The 17,345-nt window shown below is 47.5% G+C and overlaps 1 protein-coding gene across 5 annotated transcripts in view; it reads right to left on the bottom strand.

Moving 5' to 3' along the window:
* The window catches only part of LOC138468321 (exportin-5-like), a 2,334,215-nt gene that overhangs the window by 158,709 nt on the left and 2,158,161 nt on the right, over positions 1-17,345 (bottom strand). For all 5 annotated transcript variants that reach the window (XM_069608827.1, XM_069608826.1, XM_069608825.1 and 2 more), the window contains one exon: positions 5,426-5,587. In XM_069608827.1, coding sequence (XP_069464928.1) covers positions 5,426-5,587 — 162 coding nt within the window. The remainder of the gene's footprint in view (positions 1-5,425; positions 5,588-17,345) is intronic.

The raw sequence follows: 17,345 nt of genomic DNA, 5'->3' as shown, positions 1-17,345 counted from the left end.
GGGCTGGTTCTGTTGTAACTCAAGGTCTGGGGAAGTATCCAGACTACCGGCATCTTGTAGACCCTGAGCTAGGGCTAATAAATTGGCATGGTCGTCAAAAATAATCGGCGACTGCTCCCATGTAAACGGCATCGTCTGGTTCATCGGGGGTCATATATGCCAAATATGGATTGCATCGAGTCGAAGAAGCCTGATATCAACAGCGGCACACATGAACCGTCGCTGACTTTGGGCACAGAGGTCTTGAGGATAGGTTTTGAAGCCGAAGCTTTCGATGCAGAAGATTCTTTTGGCACAAAGGGATGCTCAGATAACCGATGGGCACTGTGGGCCTCGGTCATTCGACGCTCCAGCGAAATATGCCTGGTAGGCATGACGCCCGAAGGCGTTTTCGACGTTGACCATGTCGATTGAGTGGCTGGCTTGGGGTCGGGAGCACCGAGCAACGCTTTTGCCGCCGAAGCTTGCTGGTCGGGAGCCAGAGCTGTACCTACAGCAGTTTGTTGCCGAAACATATCAAGCATGTAAATCTTAAAACGTTCCCATTCTTCTTGAGTGGTTGGCCACGCTAAGGGGCTTACCTCGATCCGATGACGAGCTGGACTTGTGTTGATGGCGGCGATTGGTTAGTGACATTTTGGCTTCACAATCGCTTAAAGCCTGAGACCTTGTGAGACGACATTGCGTCAAGGTTTTCTGAGAAAACATACAAATAGGTAAAAAAAAAAAATCAAGTAAACTCATGTTGTGTACCCGATGCAGCACGCAAGCGCGCAGAAAAAAGGAACTGAAGCATGGGGCAAAGTGATGTGCTATATATATATATATATATATATATATATATATATATATATATATATATATATATATATATATATATATATATATATATAGCGGTTGCCAGTGATTGGGTTGAAAACAAAAGGATCGAATGCCTTTTGATCGACAGAGGATCGAAAAAAAAGGGTCGATTTTTTTTTATTTTTATGGGGGGGGGGGGGTGAGGGGGCTTCCACCCCAACCACCTGTTTTCTTTATTAAATACATTTTTTTACCAACCCAAACTTAAAAATATATATAAATAAAAAAAAAATGTGACCCTTTTTTTCGATCCTTTTGCATTCGAGCAAAAGGTCATTCGATCCTTTTTTTTCCAATCGTTTGACTGGACACCTATATATACGACGCCTGATGTCACTTCCAGAGCCGATGATAGCGAGCCAGACAAGATGAATCGACAGCTGAGCCCCACTACGCCCTTTGTCAAAAAGTTTCTCAGCAGCAGAGCTGGATGATGGCTATCTATCAAGATGAGGAATTTGCAAGAGAAAAGCAATCCATTGAAATGTAAACATGTATCTCTGCTTAAGGTTTGCTTAACCAAATGCACAATGAAGTAACAAAATGAAAAGTAACCTCTTGATTCGTCAGTCAAGTGCTTGTTTGACAGTGTAATTTAAGAGGGATTTAGTATGGGTGCTACCAACATCTAACTTCTCTTTTTGCTCTTTCAAAACCTTACCAGTCAGACTGACAGGACCCACAGTCTGCCGTACAATGTTGCACGCTCAGGCACCACAGGCACAATCAATGAGGATCCGTGAGTGGCATGTTAGCGCGGCAATTATAGCATTTTTTTAACCCGGTATTCGGGGTCGATGGTGTCAAAGACAAGGGCATCGCTATTTGAATTGGTCGCTGTTTTCACTGGAATCGAAGCGCGCGGTAATTTCTCAAAGCGTCAGCTATCGCGGAATAACAGAACTGAAGCGAACGGGCGATGCGCATGCTAGCTGTACCAGTGATAACGTAGACGGAGGCCCTCGAGGGACAGAGTCGACTGCATCAACGCACAGTGCCCTCTACCAGAAAGGTTTTTCTGAAGCAGATAAGTTAGAGAGGATATCTATCTAAAGATGGGAGGACACAAACCAGTCAAAAGGCAGGTTAGCTTCAGAACATAGGCAGTATACTTTCTTTAGACTTAAACAGTGATACTGTTGTGAGGATCCCCCCACCTCGGCAACCTGTAAAGGAAAAGTCAGGGTGTACTTTATCCTGTCTATTACAGTCCAGTTGGCAATGGGTGCAGTGGCAGAAGCAGGTGTCTGGTTTCCGGATTTCTTAGTTCACCAACGTTTTGTTCTTATTGCCTATGACGAACCTCAGGTACTTTGTGCTTTGGATGAAACGGCACATGAAAGTAAGTGTCTTGCAGGTCGAGTGCCACCAACCAATCCCGATTTTCCAGGGACTGGAGGATCTACTAGAGTGTTCCTGAGGAGCTTGTTCAAGGGCATCAGGTCCAAGATGGGTTGCTGACGTCAGTCTTTGTTTGGGACCAAACAAATAATGGGAGTACCACCCATTTCTAGGAACCAACTCTACGGTGCCATTCTGCAAAAGAGAGGAAAGCTCCTGTAGGAGCAGTGGGTCTGAAACAGGAGGGGGGCTGGCCAGAGGTGGGCAATCTGGGGGAAGCTTTAAAATGGAAGACAGAAACCTGGGGAGACTACCTGAAGAGCCCATGCGTCCGAAGTAATGGTGCACGCTTCCTGCGAATGTTACGACAGGCGCCCCTCTACCGGCGTCATGTGGCTCAAGTTCTTACATAAGTGTTGCGGTGGGGGTCGCACTGGAGGGGACAGACGCGGCAGCGTTCTGTGTCTTCCCTCTGCTTCTGGAAGAACGAGAGAAACATCTCTGATGTTGCTCTTGACGGATGGCATGCTGTTTGTATTTTTTGTCCATAATTATAGAAACGACAAGGCATGCCCTTTCATTGAGTGGAAGGTTGAGCAGTGTGTCTAACTGACGACACTAAGGACTTTGCAGCAGCCTTGGATACCTGCAATGAATCAAAGCTGTCATCTGCCCTTCGGCCAAAACGATGACAGCAATTAAAAAGCATGTCAAGCATCTTCACTTGGACATCCTATGCAAATACGTTTTTTTCTCAGCCAGGCAAATCTATGCATGATGGGATTCACTGCCGTAGATCTTCCGAGACAGCTGGTTGTGTTCAGTCCTCAATGTAGGGACTAGCACATTGTTTCCTTTCCACACTCCGCTATGTTGAGGAAACCCTTCCTCATTTCACCTTCTGGGATGTGCTTGGCTGCCTCAGCAATCACAGAACAAAGCATCTGTGTGTATTCTGACAGGGAACATGAAGCATTAACAGCTTTAAGTGACATATTACCAAGGAGTCATATTGTTGGTCATCCCAGTCAGGGGGGGACGGATGGATAGGCACTCAGCTTATTGCTCACAGTCGCAGCCTGTACTACCAGACTCTCATAAGCCGGATGCTTTGTTAGAAGCTCTGGGTCAGATAAAGCTGGTTTGTACTTTCTGACAAAATCCTTATGGACTCTGGCCCGAGCAGTCAGTCTTCCATAGCTCCTAGGGGGGATTTTTTATGGTGCTGGATAACGGAATCCTTCAGGGTTTCGAGGAAGACCCATGGGATCAAGCCCAAAGGGTACCGGGTTGTCCTCGTTAAAAATGTCCTGAAAAGAGGATATTCAATTTTGGAACAAAACTACTTGAGGGATCCTTGGCGGTCTTTGACCGCTTAGGCTGTGACGTTGATGGTGCTGAGAGAGCCGGAGGTACATCTGAAAACGCATCAGCCGCTGATGGTGTCGACAGTCAGCTGGAGGACTTCACCGGTCTCCGCTCTTAGATGAACAAGGTGGTTGGCGAGTTATGACCTTGCCGGCCTTGCTGAGTGTGGTGGACTCGTACATCATCTTCCGGGAGGTAGAGAGAATGAGTGGGTTTGCTTTCTCTAAGACTTGGATCATCTTGATGCAAAACTCTTCCCACTTTTCTGCTGGGGTGGATTTAGATGGAAGCCGTACCTGTCTATCTGGGGATGAGTCCGTTGACAAATGCCTTCTTCTTTGATGAGTAAGAAGAGGAATGACGAGCGTCACTCCTTGAGTGGCATGTCTTACAGTGTTTTGAGACCCATGTTCCCTCTTTCTCAGTCCTCATCTCAGCCACAGAGCTCTTTTAATCAGGTTGAGTCTTCAATGGACTTTTGCTTAGAGATTCGAAGATGAACAACCTAGGGGCAATTTGGAGATTCTCTCCTTTAGGGACTTAGGTGTCATAACTTGACACAAGCCGCAAATGCCATGACGTGGTCGGTACTGAGGCACCACAGACAGCTCCTGTGAGGATCGTTAAGTGAAATGTATGTGCTCACAGCATTTTTGGAAACCAGAGGGTTTTGGAGTAGACATGATGTAAAGTCTACCAAAAATGTAGAAGAATTTTGAAGAAAAATCAAATGCGTCAGAAGATTTGAGGTTAAGTTTCTGAGTAGTGTGCTGGGCATGCAAAAAAAATGTACTGAGGTCACGTGGCACCGAGCGTGCTATTTGGACCTTCATTGATGCCAAGTCTGGTCACGATGACGACTCCACACCACAGCTTTCTGAGAGCTGCAAAGCAGGAGAATATCTATCTAAAATGAGGAATCCATACGAGAACACAATCCATTAGAATAAAACTAAGTTGAATAAATGATCCAAAGAATTGATGTTGGGCGGAATTGAAGTGGAGCCATGCCGCGCCCTCTGGTGGCAGCAAAGTTTCAGAAGAGGAGCTGGCCGCTGCGAGATAGATATCATAGATGAGGAATCATTGGGAGGAAGGCATCTGTTAGAAATAAGCTTTATCATGAAAAAATGTTTTATTAACCGGGCTGTCAACTTTGCACTTCAGATGATCTTTCCTTGAACAGCCATCAAACCCTGCCACATAATGTGGGGGGCTGGGGGAGAGGGTCCCTTTGTTAGCAGCAACTAAATGATATTACACTCTCCCAATTAAGATCCGTAACCATATCCAAATATCTACAATTTTGCAAAAAGAGTGCAGGGCAATTTATGTCCTTAAACTCAATTTTAATCCAGGATGCATACCCTTTAATGTGTCTAATTAGCAATCAGCTATAAAGTACTCCATGTGGGCACCCAAATTGCACTTTAAAAACAGTACATGACATAGCATAAGATAACAAAGAGGGAGCAAAGGCAACATTAATGACAGCTATGGGTAGAAATAAGTGAAGACCAAAACACATTTATACACTGTACATTCTGTTGTATATCAGCTGGATCCGTTACAATCACTAACACCTGGATCCAGAAAAAAGAAAACTGTATAGAGACTAAACTGGCTGGCCCTTTTGGAATTTTAGTGCTACCCGAGTTAAGTGACACATGCACAAACACAGAACGTATTACACCAGCAACAAGTGCGCCCATTTCTAAGACACAGAACTAAACACACTTACACCACATTTCACTTTGTGCAGGGAGCAACGCCTGACATCATAGCACAATCTCACAGAAATATTAAAACCTAACTTTGAAAACATGAAGGAAGCTGTCAAGTTCTCAGAACATACCTTAATGCTTTTGAAGATTAGGGATCTCAAAATGTCTGGAAGTGAATGGTCTGGTTTAGGTCTTGAAGGATTAAGAAGTTTGCGATCAAAGGCATCCAAGATAAACTCATTCATTTTTAGAGTCTGTTTCATCACACGATTGAGCTCCGAGAACTTGGGGCGCTGTTGGAATGTCAAGACAAGAAAAGTAAGTGTAGCAAATATCTCTGTCCACAACATTTCACATTAGCTTCTGCCTACCCTAGTCTCGTCACAGTCTGTATTATTCAAGGGTTCAGTTACTTACCTGTAACTCTTGTTCTCCAGCGTGGGTCTGGCATGGATCCACATGCTCATGAATATTCCCTGTCAGGTTGGGAATCCTTGATAAAAGAAAAAACAGTTTAAATTTAAAACTGTATTTCTCCTCTAAACCAATCACTGTCCTCTGGGTCGTACTGCCCACATCCAATGACAGTCTTCTCTTTCTAAGCTCCAACCCTGTTGGCTATCTTCAGATTTGGTTAGCACGTAAAGTGGCAGTATGCACCAAGAAGAGCCACAGAGGGGAAGGAGGGAAGGTGCACCTGTGAATCCATACCAGACCCATGCCTGAGAACAAGAGTTACGGGTAAGTAACTTAACACCGCTCCAGCATGAGAATAGTGATTACACAGTAGTACACATACACAACAACGGGAGGTGGCAAGGCTCAACAGAAGCAATAAACCACCACTGGAACAGCCTCAAGTGAACAGGTTGCGTAGCACCGATTGGTCACCCCGACTCCTCCCTGGAATCCCCACCGACGCAGTGGAACCTTGTGAATGTGTGCATGGACCTCCACATAGCAGCCCTGCAGCTGTCGAACAGGGGCACACCAGAGATAAATGCTTTCATTGCTGCAATGGCTCTGGTGGAGCAGGCCCTCGGCCGGGCCCTAAAGAGGCCTGTTAGCCAGCCAATGACAGACAGTGCATGATGCAGCCGGAGAGCCACCTGGAGATGTAATCCTTGGACAATGCCTTTCCATGATTCACAGGTCCGAAATTGAACAACTGAAGTCTTCTGAATACTTTTCGTGCATGCCAACGTCCCGCTCTACTGGCGACGATGGATTTGGGAAGAATAACGGCAACACCAAAGGCTCGTTGAGGTGGAACTCCAACAGCACTTTCAGCATAAAGGTGGGGTGTGTACACAGTACCACCCTTGTAGCGTGAAATAATAAATATGGCCGTTTGCAGGACAGGGCCTGGTTCTCCATAACCTGCCTGGCCGAGGTGATAGCCACGATGAAAGCCGTCTTCCACGAGAGGAACTACAGGGGAACCTGATGCATTGGTTCAAAGCGCTCCATTAGTTTAGTTAACACCACACTGGAGTTCCCAAGATGGAGCCAGAGCCTACACCAGCGGAAAAGTCCTGAAGAGGCTCCTGATGAACTCCTCGACTAGTCTATGAGACAACAGGGACGGCCTACCCGGTGTCCTGTTGTAACGGGATATGGCGCGCAAGCGCACCTTGATAGAGGTGTGAGCCAGTCCAGCCTTGGCCAAGGAAAGCAGGTATGGGAGAAGCTGCAGGGTCCTGACATGCAGGGGAGTGATCCTCTGCGCCACAGCACCATATGAAGAAACACTTCCATTTATGGCTGTAGCACTTTAACGTGTAAGAGGCTCTGGCCAGAATGTCCTTACATTCCATTGCCAAAGAATAATGTCCAAACTGTAGGGATGCAGGAGCAAGGCCCTGAGGTTCAACGACGCTGGGTCGTGCCGTAGAATCGCTCCTCCTTCTCCGGCGAGAAGATTGGGAAATAGAGGCAGCCTGATGGATGGCGTCCTCGACAGACGTAGCAGGTCCGGGTGCCATATCCGCAGTCACCTTGCATCCAGAAACTCCTGAAGAGGTCTCATCTGCAGTCTGCAAAGGCAGACGAGGTTGATGCCGGAGGACATCATGCCCAGCAGCGACTTGACGGCTTGCACCGTAGCCAACCGCACAGACGATAGACGCTGTACCTTCCCCAAGATGGCTACCAGCCTCTTCTCTGAGTGCGACACTGTGTTGATTCGGGTGCCCAGAAACAGAGCGTTCTGTGATGGCTCCAAGAATGGACTTTGAATAATTTATGGAAAATCCCAGATCCGTCAGCAGACAAACGGTCCTTGTCCTGTGTTTGCTTGCCAACACGTAGGAGCGGGATCAAACAAACCAACCGTCCAGATAATGGTAGACGTGGATGCCCTCAAGAGGAAGGTGTGCTGCCAACGGAGCCAAGCACTTTGTAAAGACCATTGGGGCCGACTTCAGGCCGAAGGGCAGCACCTTCAACTGATTGTGTCATCCCTGCACCACAAACAGCAGGAATTTGCAGTGTTGCCAATGGATGGGGGATCTGGAAGTAGGCACCCTCCATATCCAGAGATGCCAGGAAGTTGCCTTGTTCCAGCTGGTCAAGCACGTGCAGCAACATGACCATCCTGAATTTCTGGGACTTGAAGTACTTGTTGAGACGTCTCAGGTCCAGGATCGGCCTCCGCCATCCTGTCTTCTTCGGAACCAGAAAGTGTCAGGAGTACACTCCGGTGCACCAGAGGAGCTGGGGGACGGGCTCTATCGCTGCCTTTTTAAAACTTGTCATAAACTGCCTGCAGCAGCAGCTCCACGTGCAGTTCTTGTCGATCCACCAGTGGACTACGAGGACACCTGTGTTGGAATGCCAACTTGTGCCCCTGTCCGAGAGCGTCCAGCACCCATCTGTCGATGGTGATGTTCTTCCATGTGCTGACAAACCTCGCCAGCCGGCATTCCACTGGGGTCCACAAGTGGGGGCCCGAGTCCACAGCCGGTACAACCGTTGTGGAGCAGGAAGGTTTACGATAAGGGGTGTAACATCCCTTGGAAGACCTGCCAGACTTTCCTCTAGAGGACGTTGCTGCAAGGCACCCAGTGAACATGCCTTCTCGGTGTCTGTTTTGATCACTTGCAGAGACTCGTCAATGGTCTTGCCAAACAGATTCTCACCATCAAACAGCATATCCAACACTTTGGACAAAACGTCTGGTCTGAAGTTGGTAGTTTTGAGCCTTCCCTGGGGCCGAAGGGAAACTCTGTTGGGCATCTGCCGGAAAGCTGTTTCTGCGACGTTCAATGCCACTGTAAAGGCGTGGTATGAGGTTGCTTCTCCTTCCTGGAACAGCGCCAGAGCTTCCACTTTCTTATCGTAAGTAATAAGTCCAAAAGTAGGGCCCAGTTTATACCATAGCTCCCCGTCATAGTGGAATAAAAATGACCAGGTCCTTAGTGGCCTTAATGGTGCTGGCAGCAGTGAAGATAATACCTTTTCCCATTGCTGCCAGCTTCTTCCCCTCCTGATCATGGGGCATCATGGACAACGGATTTGCCTATCACTTCCTGGCCGTAGCTGAAACCACAGAGTCGGATGAAGGCTTGGACCTCAGGCACCAATGTGCCGAGTCCGGCACCCTGTATTACTTCTCAGGTCTATCCCATTTGAGCAGTGCCCAAGGTCATCATTAGGGCCAAGCCCTCCTCTCAGTTAACGTACAGTAAGGGGACGGACATGGTCTTCCGCTTGGACTGACGTCTTTGGTAAAGGAATCCTTCCGTTTTAGTCTCCTCGGGGACCAGATGAAACAGCTCTGAGGCCCTGGACATCATAGCGTGAAACAAGCCAACCTCATCTGGTGAAGAGGCCCTGTGGGGCTCATCCACGCCCAGCGGCTCCCTGTCTGCTGGCACAAAGTCATGTTCCTCAGCGGTGTCCGTGGCCGCTGTATCTGTGCCCGTGTGTGTGCGTTGCCAGATCCCAAGTTGGAGTTAAATCCCGAGGTAGAGGCGGAGGTGTCGGGTCGACACCTTGGGTCTGGCAGGTCCTTTGCCTTGTACCGGGGTGGGCTGGAGGGCTGTGGTCTTGGAGGGCTCATAGATGGTGCAGAACAGACTGGGAGGCTGTCTCTGCTGGGTTTCCGAGACCAGCGGGTGCAGTGTTGACAGTATGTCCAGGGACACGTCCCTCGGTTGAGGTGTGAAAGGAACAACTGGTGGTAGTTCAGGACTGATGTTCCTTTTTTGGCGAGGCAGTGAACCGGGCCCCATCTGGAGACCCCCCACTGAGAGGGGTCCCGGACCCCCTTCGTGGTCCAAATAGTAATCTTCAGGCAGATCATCCTCGCCCTCATCCGGGCTGGTATAAATATGCACTGGCTTCTCCGGGACAGCCTGCGGGCTTGTACCCTTCTTAGGATCGATTGTGATATGGTTTACAGCAAAACTTAGACAAAATACTGTGAGACACCTGACGGTGTCTCACCCACTAATCTCCAGGGATCTGTCATCCAGGTGGCCAGGACATGGTCATCACTACTAGATCCAGTTCCTGGTGGTAGACCAGTGCGGGAGGATCATCTGGATGGGGGGTCTTCGGGGAGGGGAAGTGGGTCACCAAAGGGTGAAACATGGTATTCCCGTCCATATTTTAATTTATTTATTTGGCTCAAAACGGTTTGCCAATTTGAAAACCTTTAGCCAATCGAACAGTTTACAATCCAACCTGCAAAGTTTGGATTTTTTCCTAAAAAAGGAAAGTTACAACCAAATAAAAATTACAGTTCATATACATAAACGCATCCTTTCCTTGTAGTTTGCTAAGGAGAGACTCACAATGAAGTCTTTAGGTTTGTTCTTGGTTTGTGAACATTCCCCGGCATCTGTATATTAGGTCCTGTGTTGCCAGCAGTCGCTTTGTCCAGTTTTTCAACTGGACTCCCATCACAGAGTCTCTCTCGACTTTTAGCTCTGGACACATCAACACTAAATGTCCAAGAGATTCTTCCACATTACCTTTTTCTCAAAGTTCTTAGCTCGGTTCAGAAGAATGTTCTTTCCTTTTTCTTAGGACCCGACGGGTTGCCCAAATGTTAAATTAAAACCGCATGTATTGCCCTCTGAGAAACCAGTTTGGAAAAATATGGATGTAATGGGGTAGCACATTCAACTTCCTTGCCCTAAACCAAAATCCATCTGTGTTTATAGTTCTATATCGACTCGTGTGTCTCGATCCAATCGTTTTTATCAGTCCTGGATTTCTCAGCAGTGTTTCCTCTGGCTCGTTTAAATCGGTGATAATCTTCTGGCAGATACTATGCCATTCTTTTAGGATATGTTCCCTGGGGTCCTTCACAGCCTTCTTTAGCAATCAATGACCTCCCTTTGGGGAATCTTCACGGCATTCCCCTTCCTTATGACACCTTTTTCCTATCCTGCCCAGTATGATATTTAGAAACTCTGCCCCCCACCTCACCTTTCCAACATGAACACTTTTTCACACCGTGAGCGACAACAGCCTAAAACCAGAGCCGTTTACCTGACATGTCCCAACACAAGGGTCAGTCAGAGTCAGGCAATTGCCAACAACTACGCACATCTGACTGCCCTTTTCCTTTCCTCATAGGGATAAAGGCGGAGCATGAGAGCACACTCTGAGCAAGGTCTAATGCACAAGGAAGCAGCTATTCTAGGACAGCAGTTAAAGGGTGGAGAAAGGCGGCGAGATCTGAAAAGACGTCCGGGTGGGAGTTGCCCATGCCCTTTTCAAAACAGACCTGCAAAGCCACCGACAAATGATAAAATAAGACCGGGAATCATAGCTGGTGAATGGTGTGACGGATTGCAGCGGTACATGGAACCCTCCCGCACTGATAGCCAGGGCAGGGAGACACGGTTGCCATCGTGGTATTGTCCTTGACTCCAACGGTGAGTCGGAAGAACCTGACAGTGGAACGGACTGTGTTAGGCTCAAGGTTGCAGTGGCAACATTAAGAAGATTAATAGAGGTATTTTTTGTGAAGAACATTGGTACCAGAGATGGAGTGGTCCGGCGCCACTTGGGCGCTCATTCGAAGGTCTCTAGCTGGTACCCCTCTCCTGAACACAGAGAATGTGGAATTACAAAGGTATTGAAACTACAAGTACCAAGAGGCCATAGGGAAGGCCGGTGTGAGGCGTCAAGGGGGTCATACAAGGGTCAAGCCAAACTCCTTGTACAATTCAAAGTCCTTGACAAGTTGCAGAAGTTTTGATGATTGTGAAATTGCGAATCCGACTGAAGGAATTGTGAAACAGGCGTTTGCGCCCGGCTGAGGAGAATGCTGTGCGAACTGATTTTGTGAAGCCTGCACTTGCCTTAGGCCAACAGCGGGACCCCGCGAGACGAGATCACACCCTTCAGATGTCTCTGTTTAAATTGGCAAGTGCTTTGGGAGGCTGATGCTGAAAGAATGATCATAGAGTGAAGAGCAATTGCCCGATGTGAAGGTCAGAAGAAGGAACTTTTGTTTTTCTGTTTTTGGCATGTCAGGGCCTCTAAAGCAAGAGACTTTGCATGATAAGAGACTTGGACGCAGAATGCCCTGATATAGAGAAAAGGAACTGTAAGCTTGTGCCAGAGAAGCCCAGGAATGTGCTGTGCTCAGAGTCCCGCCTTGTCCCATGCTAACAACATGGGGAAGGGAGACCCCAGCTGTAACATCCTGACTCATCATTTTGTGAACACTTCTTCCTTTTCTTGTGAACATTATCCCACACTATTTTGTTACTGCAGCGGTAAAGATTGCCAATAGTTTAAAAAAAAAATATAGGCCCTTTATTTGCCTAGACTCTACTAGGACTGTATTATTATTTGATGGTTGTAGCTTGCTCCCTTCTTAGATTTAGGTTTAGATTAGGCATTTATCTCACCCATTTTACACTTTAATAATAAACACCCTTGAACTGTGATCACTTGTGTCTGTCTTACTTTGATACCATACCTTCCTTACAACACAAATAAGAAAAAAATAATTACACAATACAATATACTACCTAAAAGCAACATAGTTCATATCAATTGATCTAAAACTGCTTTTTAAAAAAAGATACATTTATCAGTTCTATAATTCATATCAATTAATCTAAAACAGCCTTTAAAAGGTGATACAATGCAATAATAAGTGACATTTTCCCCCCACATCAACCTGGACCAAAACAAATGTATGGAATAATCAATATCCAAACAGAGAAAATACTCACCGTAATGATCTTTTAATTGATTATTCTCCCACAGATTCCAAACCTTGATAGATATCCATCATCCAGCTCTGCTGTTCGGAAACTTTTCGCCAGGGGGCGCAGTGACCTCGACTCGGCCTTCAATCCGTCTCTCGATTGTCAGCTCTGGAAGGGACGTCAGGCATTGTATGTATAGCATGTCACTAGACCCCATACTTCAGTTTAACAAGGATACATCCAAACAGGGTGATCCGCCACAGCAATGATGGAAAAAATGTGTTTTCTTTTTTTGATTTTTTTAAAGAATGAGACAGAAGCGGTCATCTAAGAGCCATCTCCAGATGCCTTCTCGTTTGGACAGAAGCGCCAACCCACAGAACGTTCTGAGCGGGGGTGGATGGCAGGGTCGATGAGGAATCTCTGGGAGAAGAATCCATAGAAGGAGGAATTACTTACAGTATAGTTCTTTCGATTGATTATTCTCCCACAGATTCCCCAGCAGATCGATATTCTCATCCAGCTCTGCGCTTGGAAAATTCGACAGGAGGCATAGATAAAATTAAGAGCTACACTGCCAGAGGTCCAGGCTAGGCCTCATTGGCAGAAAACATAAGGAAAACACACACAGATAATTGGTAGGACAATGACTAGGAGGCCCTGTCCATCCAGAAGGCATTTCCAGCATCTCAACAACAAAGGACCTGCAATTCGCTCACCTACCTAGCGGAAGGAACGGCAAACAAGAACGCTGTCTTTAGAGTAAGCAGCCACAATGAAAAAGAGTGCATGGGTTTAAATATGTTTTCTGCCACTGAGGTCCAGCCTGGACGTCTGGCAGTGCAGCTCTTCATTTTATCTTTTGGTGTACAACACCCATGGGATACCCTTATGGCACCCATGGGCGGGGGTACACCCTTGCAGCCCTTACGTGTGTTTGTGGGCAACTGCGTGTTGTCCACAGAGCAGGGTATGGGAGCTGGTGGCAGCTACATGCTGACTTGGCAGTGGCTTTGAGTGTCCGTCATGTTTAGGATACCCGGGCCCTGCCATAGGAATCAATGGATTCCTACAGAAAGCCAAGATAGCTACTGTAGCCTCTTGGCTTCTATTGCCTTTTACCTTCTTTCCCAAAGTCGGGGGGGAGGGGGGTGTCTGTGTGTGTGTCTGTGTGTGTGTCTGTGTGTCTGTGTGTCTGTCTGTCTGTGTGTGTGTCTGTGTGTGTGTCTGTCTGTGTGTCTGTCTGTCTGTGTCTGTCTGTCTGTCTGTGTGTGTGTCTGTGTCTGTCTGTGTGTGTGTCTGTGTGTGTGTCTGTGTCTGTCTGTGTGTGTCTGTCTGTGTGTGTCTGTCTGTCTGTCTGTGTGTGTCTGTCTGTCTGTGTGTCTGTCTGTCTGTCTGTCTGTGTGTGTGTGTCTGTGTGTGTGTCTGTCTGTGTGTGTGTGTCTGTGTGTGTGTGTCTGTCTGTCTGTGTGTGTGTGTCTGTGTGTGTGTGTCTGTCTGTGTGTGTGTGTCTGTCTGTCTGTGTGTCTGTCTGTGTGTCTGTCTGTCTGTCTGTGTGTGTGTGTGTGTGTCTGTCTGTCTGTGTGTGTCTGTCTGTCTGTCTGTCTGTCTGTCTGTGTGTCTGTCTGTGTGTGTGTCTGTCTGTCTGTGTGTCTGTGTCTGAATGAGACAGCCCTGACTGAAACTGACATGAATGCAGTGTAGTGTGCCGAAAGGCTGGGTGTTTACCCAAATCCACTTTCTTTGTTATGTGTCTCTGTGTGGAGTGAATGGCCTGAATGCCTGTTGACCTGATTGGCATTCATGCAGGCAGGAGCCAATCTGCGCGATTGGCTGACTGAGCCTGGCACACCCAGATTGAATGGGGAACAGATGTGTATATCTGGGAACCTCTCGCTTACCAATTTGTTCAGAAGCTGAAGTCAAAGCAGAAGCAACAAGAAAATGTTCCTTGAAGCCCAGCTGGAAGAGAAGTCTGCTGCTGCATTTCTACAAGTAATCCGAAAGTGGTTGGGTCTCCCAAGGACTGATCCAGAGAGGACCTCCAAAGGAGACCTCTCCCCGAGCTACGAGGGACCATTTTGCAAAACTGCTGATCTTCATCGAAGTATCCTGGAAGCCATATCATATATCCTGGAAGCATGTACTAAGTGCCTGCCATCCAGAGAAAAGGGTCTTCGAAGTCCAGAAGAGGAGTGCCGGACATCTCGAGCCAGAGAAGTCCATTGGTGTTGCCCAGAGTCCGGAGGTGCATTTCATGAATGCTGCAAGCCTTTGCAGTCTACTGCCCAAAAGAGGGGGTACCCTAGCCTAGTGTTGCTTGACATCCGGAGCTACGAAAGCTCCAAACTGCCTAAGAACATTTCAAGGAACATCCTCACCATCATCACTGACCAGTTTTCCCCACAAGAGATTCCAGAGTCGCTGAGTGCCAAGGAAGGTCCGTCAGTGGGTTTCCCGCCACCAGAAGCTAACAAAGACGTTCCGAGGGTCCAGACCCTGTGAGGATCCAAGGTCCACTCCAGTGGTTGAGTCCATGTCACCAGAAGCCACCCAGGGGTCAGTGCTGCTATGTATTCTGAAACCCAACACCAAAGGTTGCAAATGCACCTGTTGCCGCCAGAAGTCATCGTAGGGTGCCAGGGGTCTTACTTTCACCTGCCAAGCCCTTAAGGAGCCCACACCAAGTTTCATCTTCACAGGACATCTAGTCAAAGAAATTGCTGACCAAAGGAGAGCACTGTGAAGAGTAAAGCTGCTGCACTACAGGAAGACTTTGGTTAGCTTTTATTCTTGGACTCAGTATCCCAGTGAATCCATCTTCCAAAGGGGGTTCATCCTCGGAAGGAATCGTAGAGTTAAGCCGAGAAACTATGCCACTTTGCCTGCCAAGGACCTAAGGTACTGTGACGAGGAAGAGCCTCTTCTAGTCTGGAGTTGTCCAGGGGTCCCAGATTCGTTGTGGATCCTGTTCTCCTCTGGCCTTCTCAGGGATATTGGGGTGGTAGAACCTTTTAAAAGAAAGCACAAGGCTATTGAACACTATTGGACTGGGCTGTAAAAGACAACATACGTTACTCCCTAACTTTTCCCTTACAGGTTGCCCAGATGGGAAGATCCCCTCAGAATTACTTGTCCTGTCATGATGCCTACCCACGGGCATCCAGACCAAGTCCATCAACCCCGGAAGCAGGTATCATGTTACCTGGAGCAAACCCAGCAACCCCTGTTAGGGGTTATCTGGGTACAGTCCTGGCGCCTATGGCGCCAGGCTCATATGGGACATCAGTCCTGGCGCCATAGGCGCCAGGCTCATATGTTAAAACTTACCTGATGCAGACCATGCTGCAAGGGATCCAAGCCCATGTGAGGCTTGAAGGGACTATTTTATCTTAGGAACTATTTTGTTACTCGGGTGTGGTTGTGGAGGAATACTTACCTGGGACTACTTTGAAGGCTATTTAAACCACGCCCGAAGAGCAGCACATGCTTTGTGTTATTCTGCATCCAGCAGCGTAACGCTCACCGTGTCTGCAGTCAGCATCCAGCATCCTGCCACACCTGCCTCGAGTCCAGAGCGCCTAGAAAGAAGGGAAAGAAGAAGAAAGGTTAGAACAAGAACTGTACTGGATTTCTTACCTGATTTCGGATTCAGCGCATCTTCGAACCAGAAACAGACTTCATTTTAAACGCGTCGCATCGCCAGTAGTAGCACCGCGCCATACTCACCATTCCTCGCAGCATCTCTACGATCCGGTGCCGTCTCCATCACCAGGTTGCTGCATTCCAGCATCTAAGGGGGACAAGAAAACAACAAGGTGAGCCAAGGGAACAAACAAGGACAATCTCTTGCCACCATATGCTTACCTGATTTTACCGCAGGAGGTATTATCCACTAGCACGCCAAATCTTCCTACGCTGCACCTGCAAGAAAAGAGAAAGCAGCAAGTTAAACCTTGGCATCATTTATCAGACAGTGTTACAAAACACAGACTCTTACCTGAACGCTTTCAGCTGCCACAAGACGATCATCTTTTGGGTCTAATCTGCAAAAGAAACAAGGAATTGGACAAGAGTGATTATTCGGACATTTTGAACTCTTTAGAACTATATACTTACAGCATTTCGCCCGGAGGTTTGGAGCCAAGATTTGTCCAGAACTCTTCCAATACCCTCAAGCCAGTGAAGTTACTGGCCATCAATGCGCCCCTGCATTCTTCGCAGGATGGAGAGCTCATCATACAAAACTATAAAGTGAGCTTTGTGAAAGGGAATGTCAGAAGTGATAAGTGGGGACGCAGTGAGGTGTTACTACTCAAATCCACAGGTGGCTAATTCCCTTTCCCCGTCTTTAGGAGACTACTTCTACGGGTCAAGCAGACAAAGCTAGGTGGGCCAGTCCAGTCAGTCATCGCTGCACCACGCATCACGTTGGTGGAGACCGTGGCTGTCCAGTTCCGCTCGACACCCCTGTGGGAGCCAGGTGAGCGTAACATGTCCAGTCTAAAGAAAGCCTTCTGCCACTGTTCATAACTAACCTGCCTTTCTTCACTATTCTATGCTGTTATACCTTACTTAAGCATTGTCATGCCTATTTAAAACGGTCTGCAGTTAGTGCATCATTTACTTACTGAATGTAAGTTTTGTGTGGTAACACATAGAATGCATATATATATATAATACATTACTCACCGTAATCGTATTTCTGGTGCTTGTATCTGCTTAGATTCACATGCTACGCATAGGCCGACATCTAGTGGAAGCTGCAGAGTATTACAGTTTTTCCAAACTCAAAAATGGGTGTCGAAATAGGGCGTTCCAGTAATACTATCCCTATTGTGACATCCCCTGTACCCATGATCCCTCACGC

The sequence above is a fragment of the Ambystoma mexicanum genome, chromosome 4q (assembly GCF_040938575.1).
Source record: "Ambystoma mexicanum isolate Mex_15411 chromosome 4q, UKY_AmexF1_1, whole genome shotgun sequence".
Taxonomy (NCBI): Eukaryota; Metazoa; Chordata; class Amphibia; order Caudata; family Ambystomatidae; genus Ambystoma; species Ambystoma mexicanum.
The sequence above is the reverse complement of the archived record's forward strand: the minus strand, read 5'-3'. Positions and strand labels throughout refer to the sequence as shown.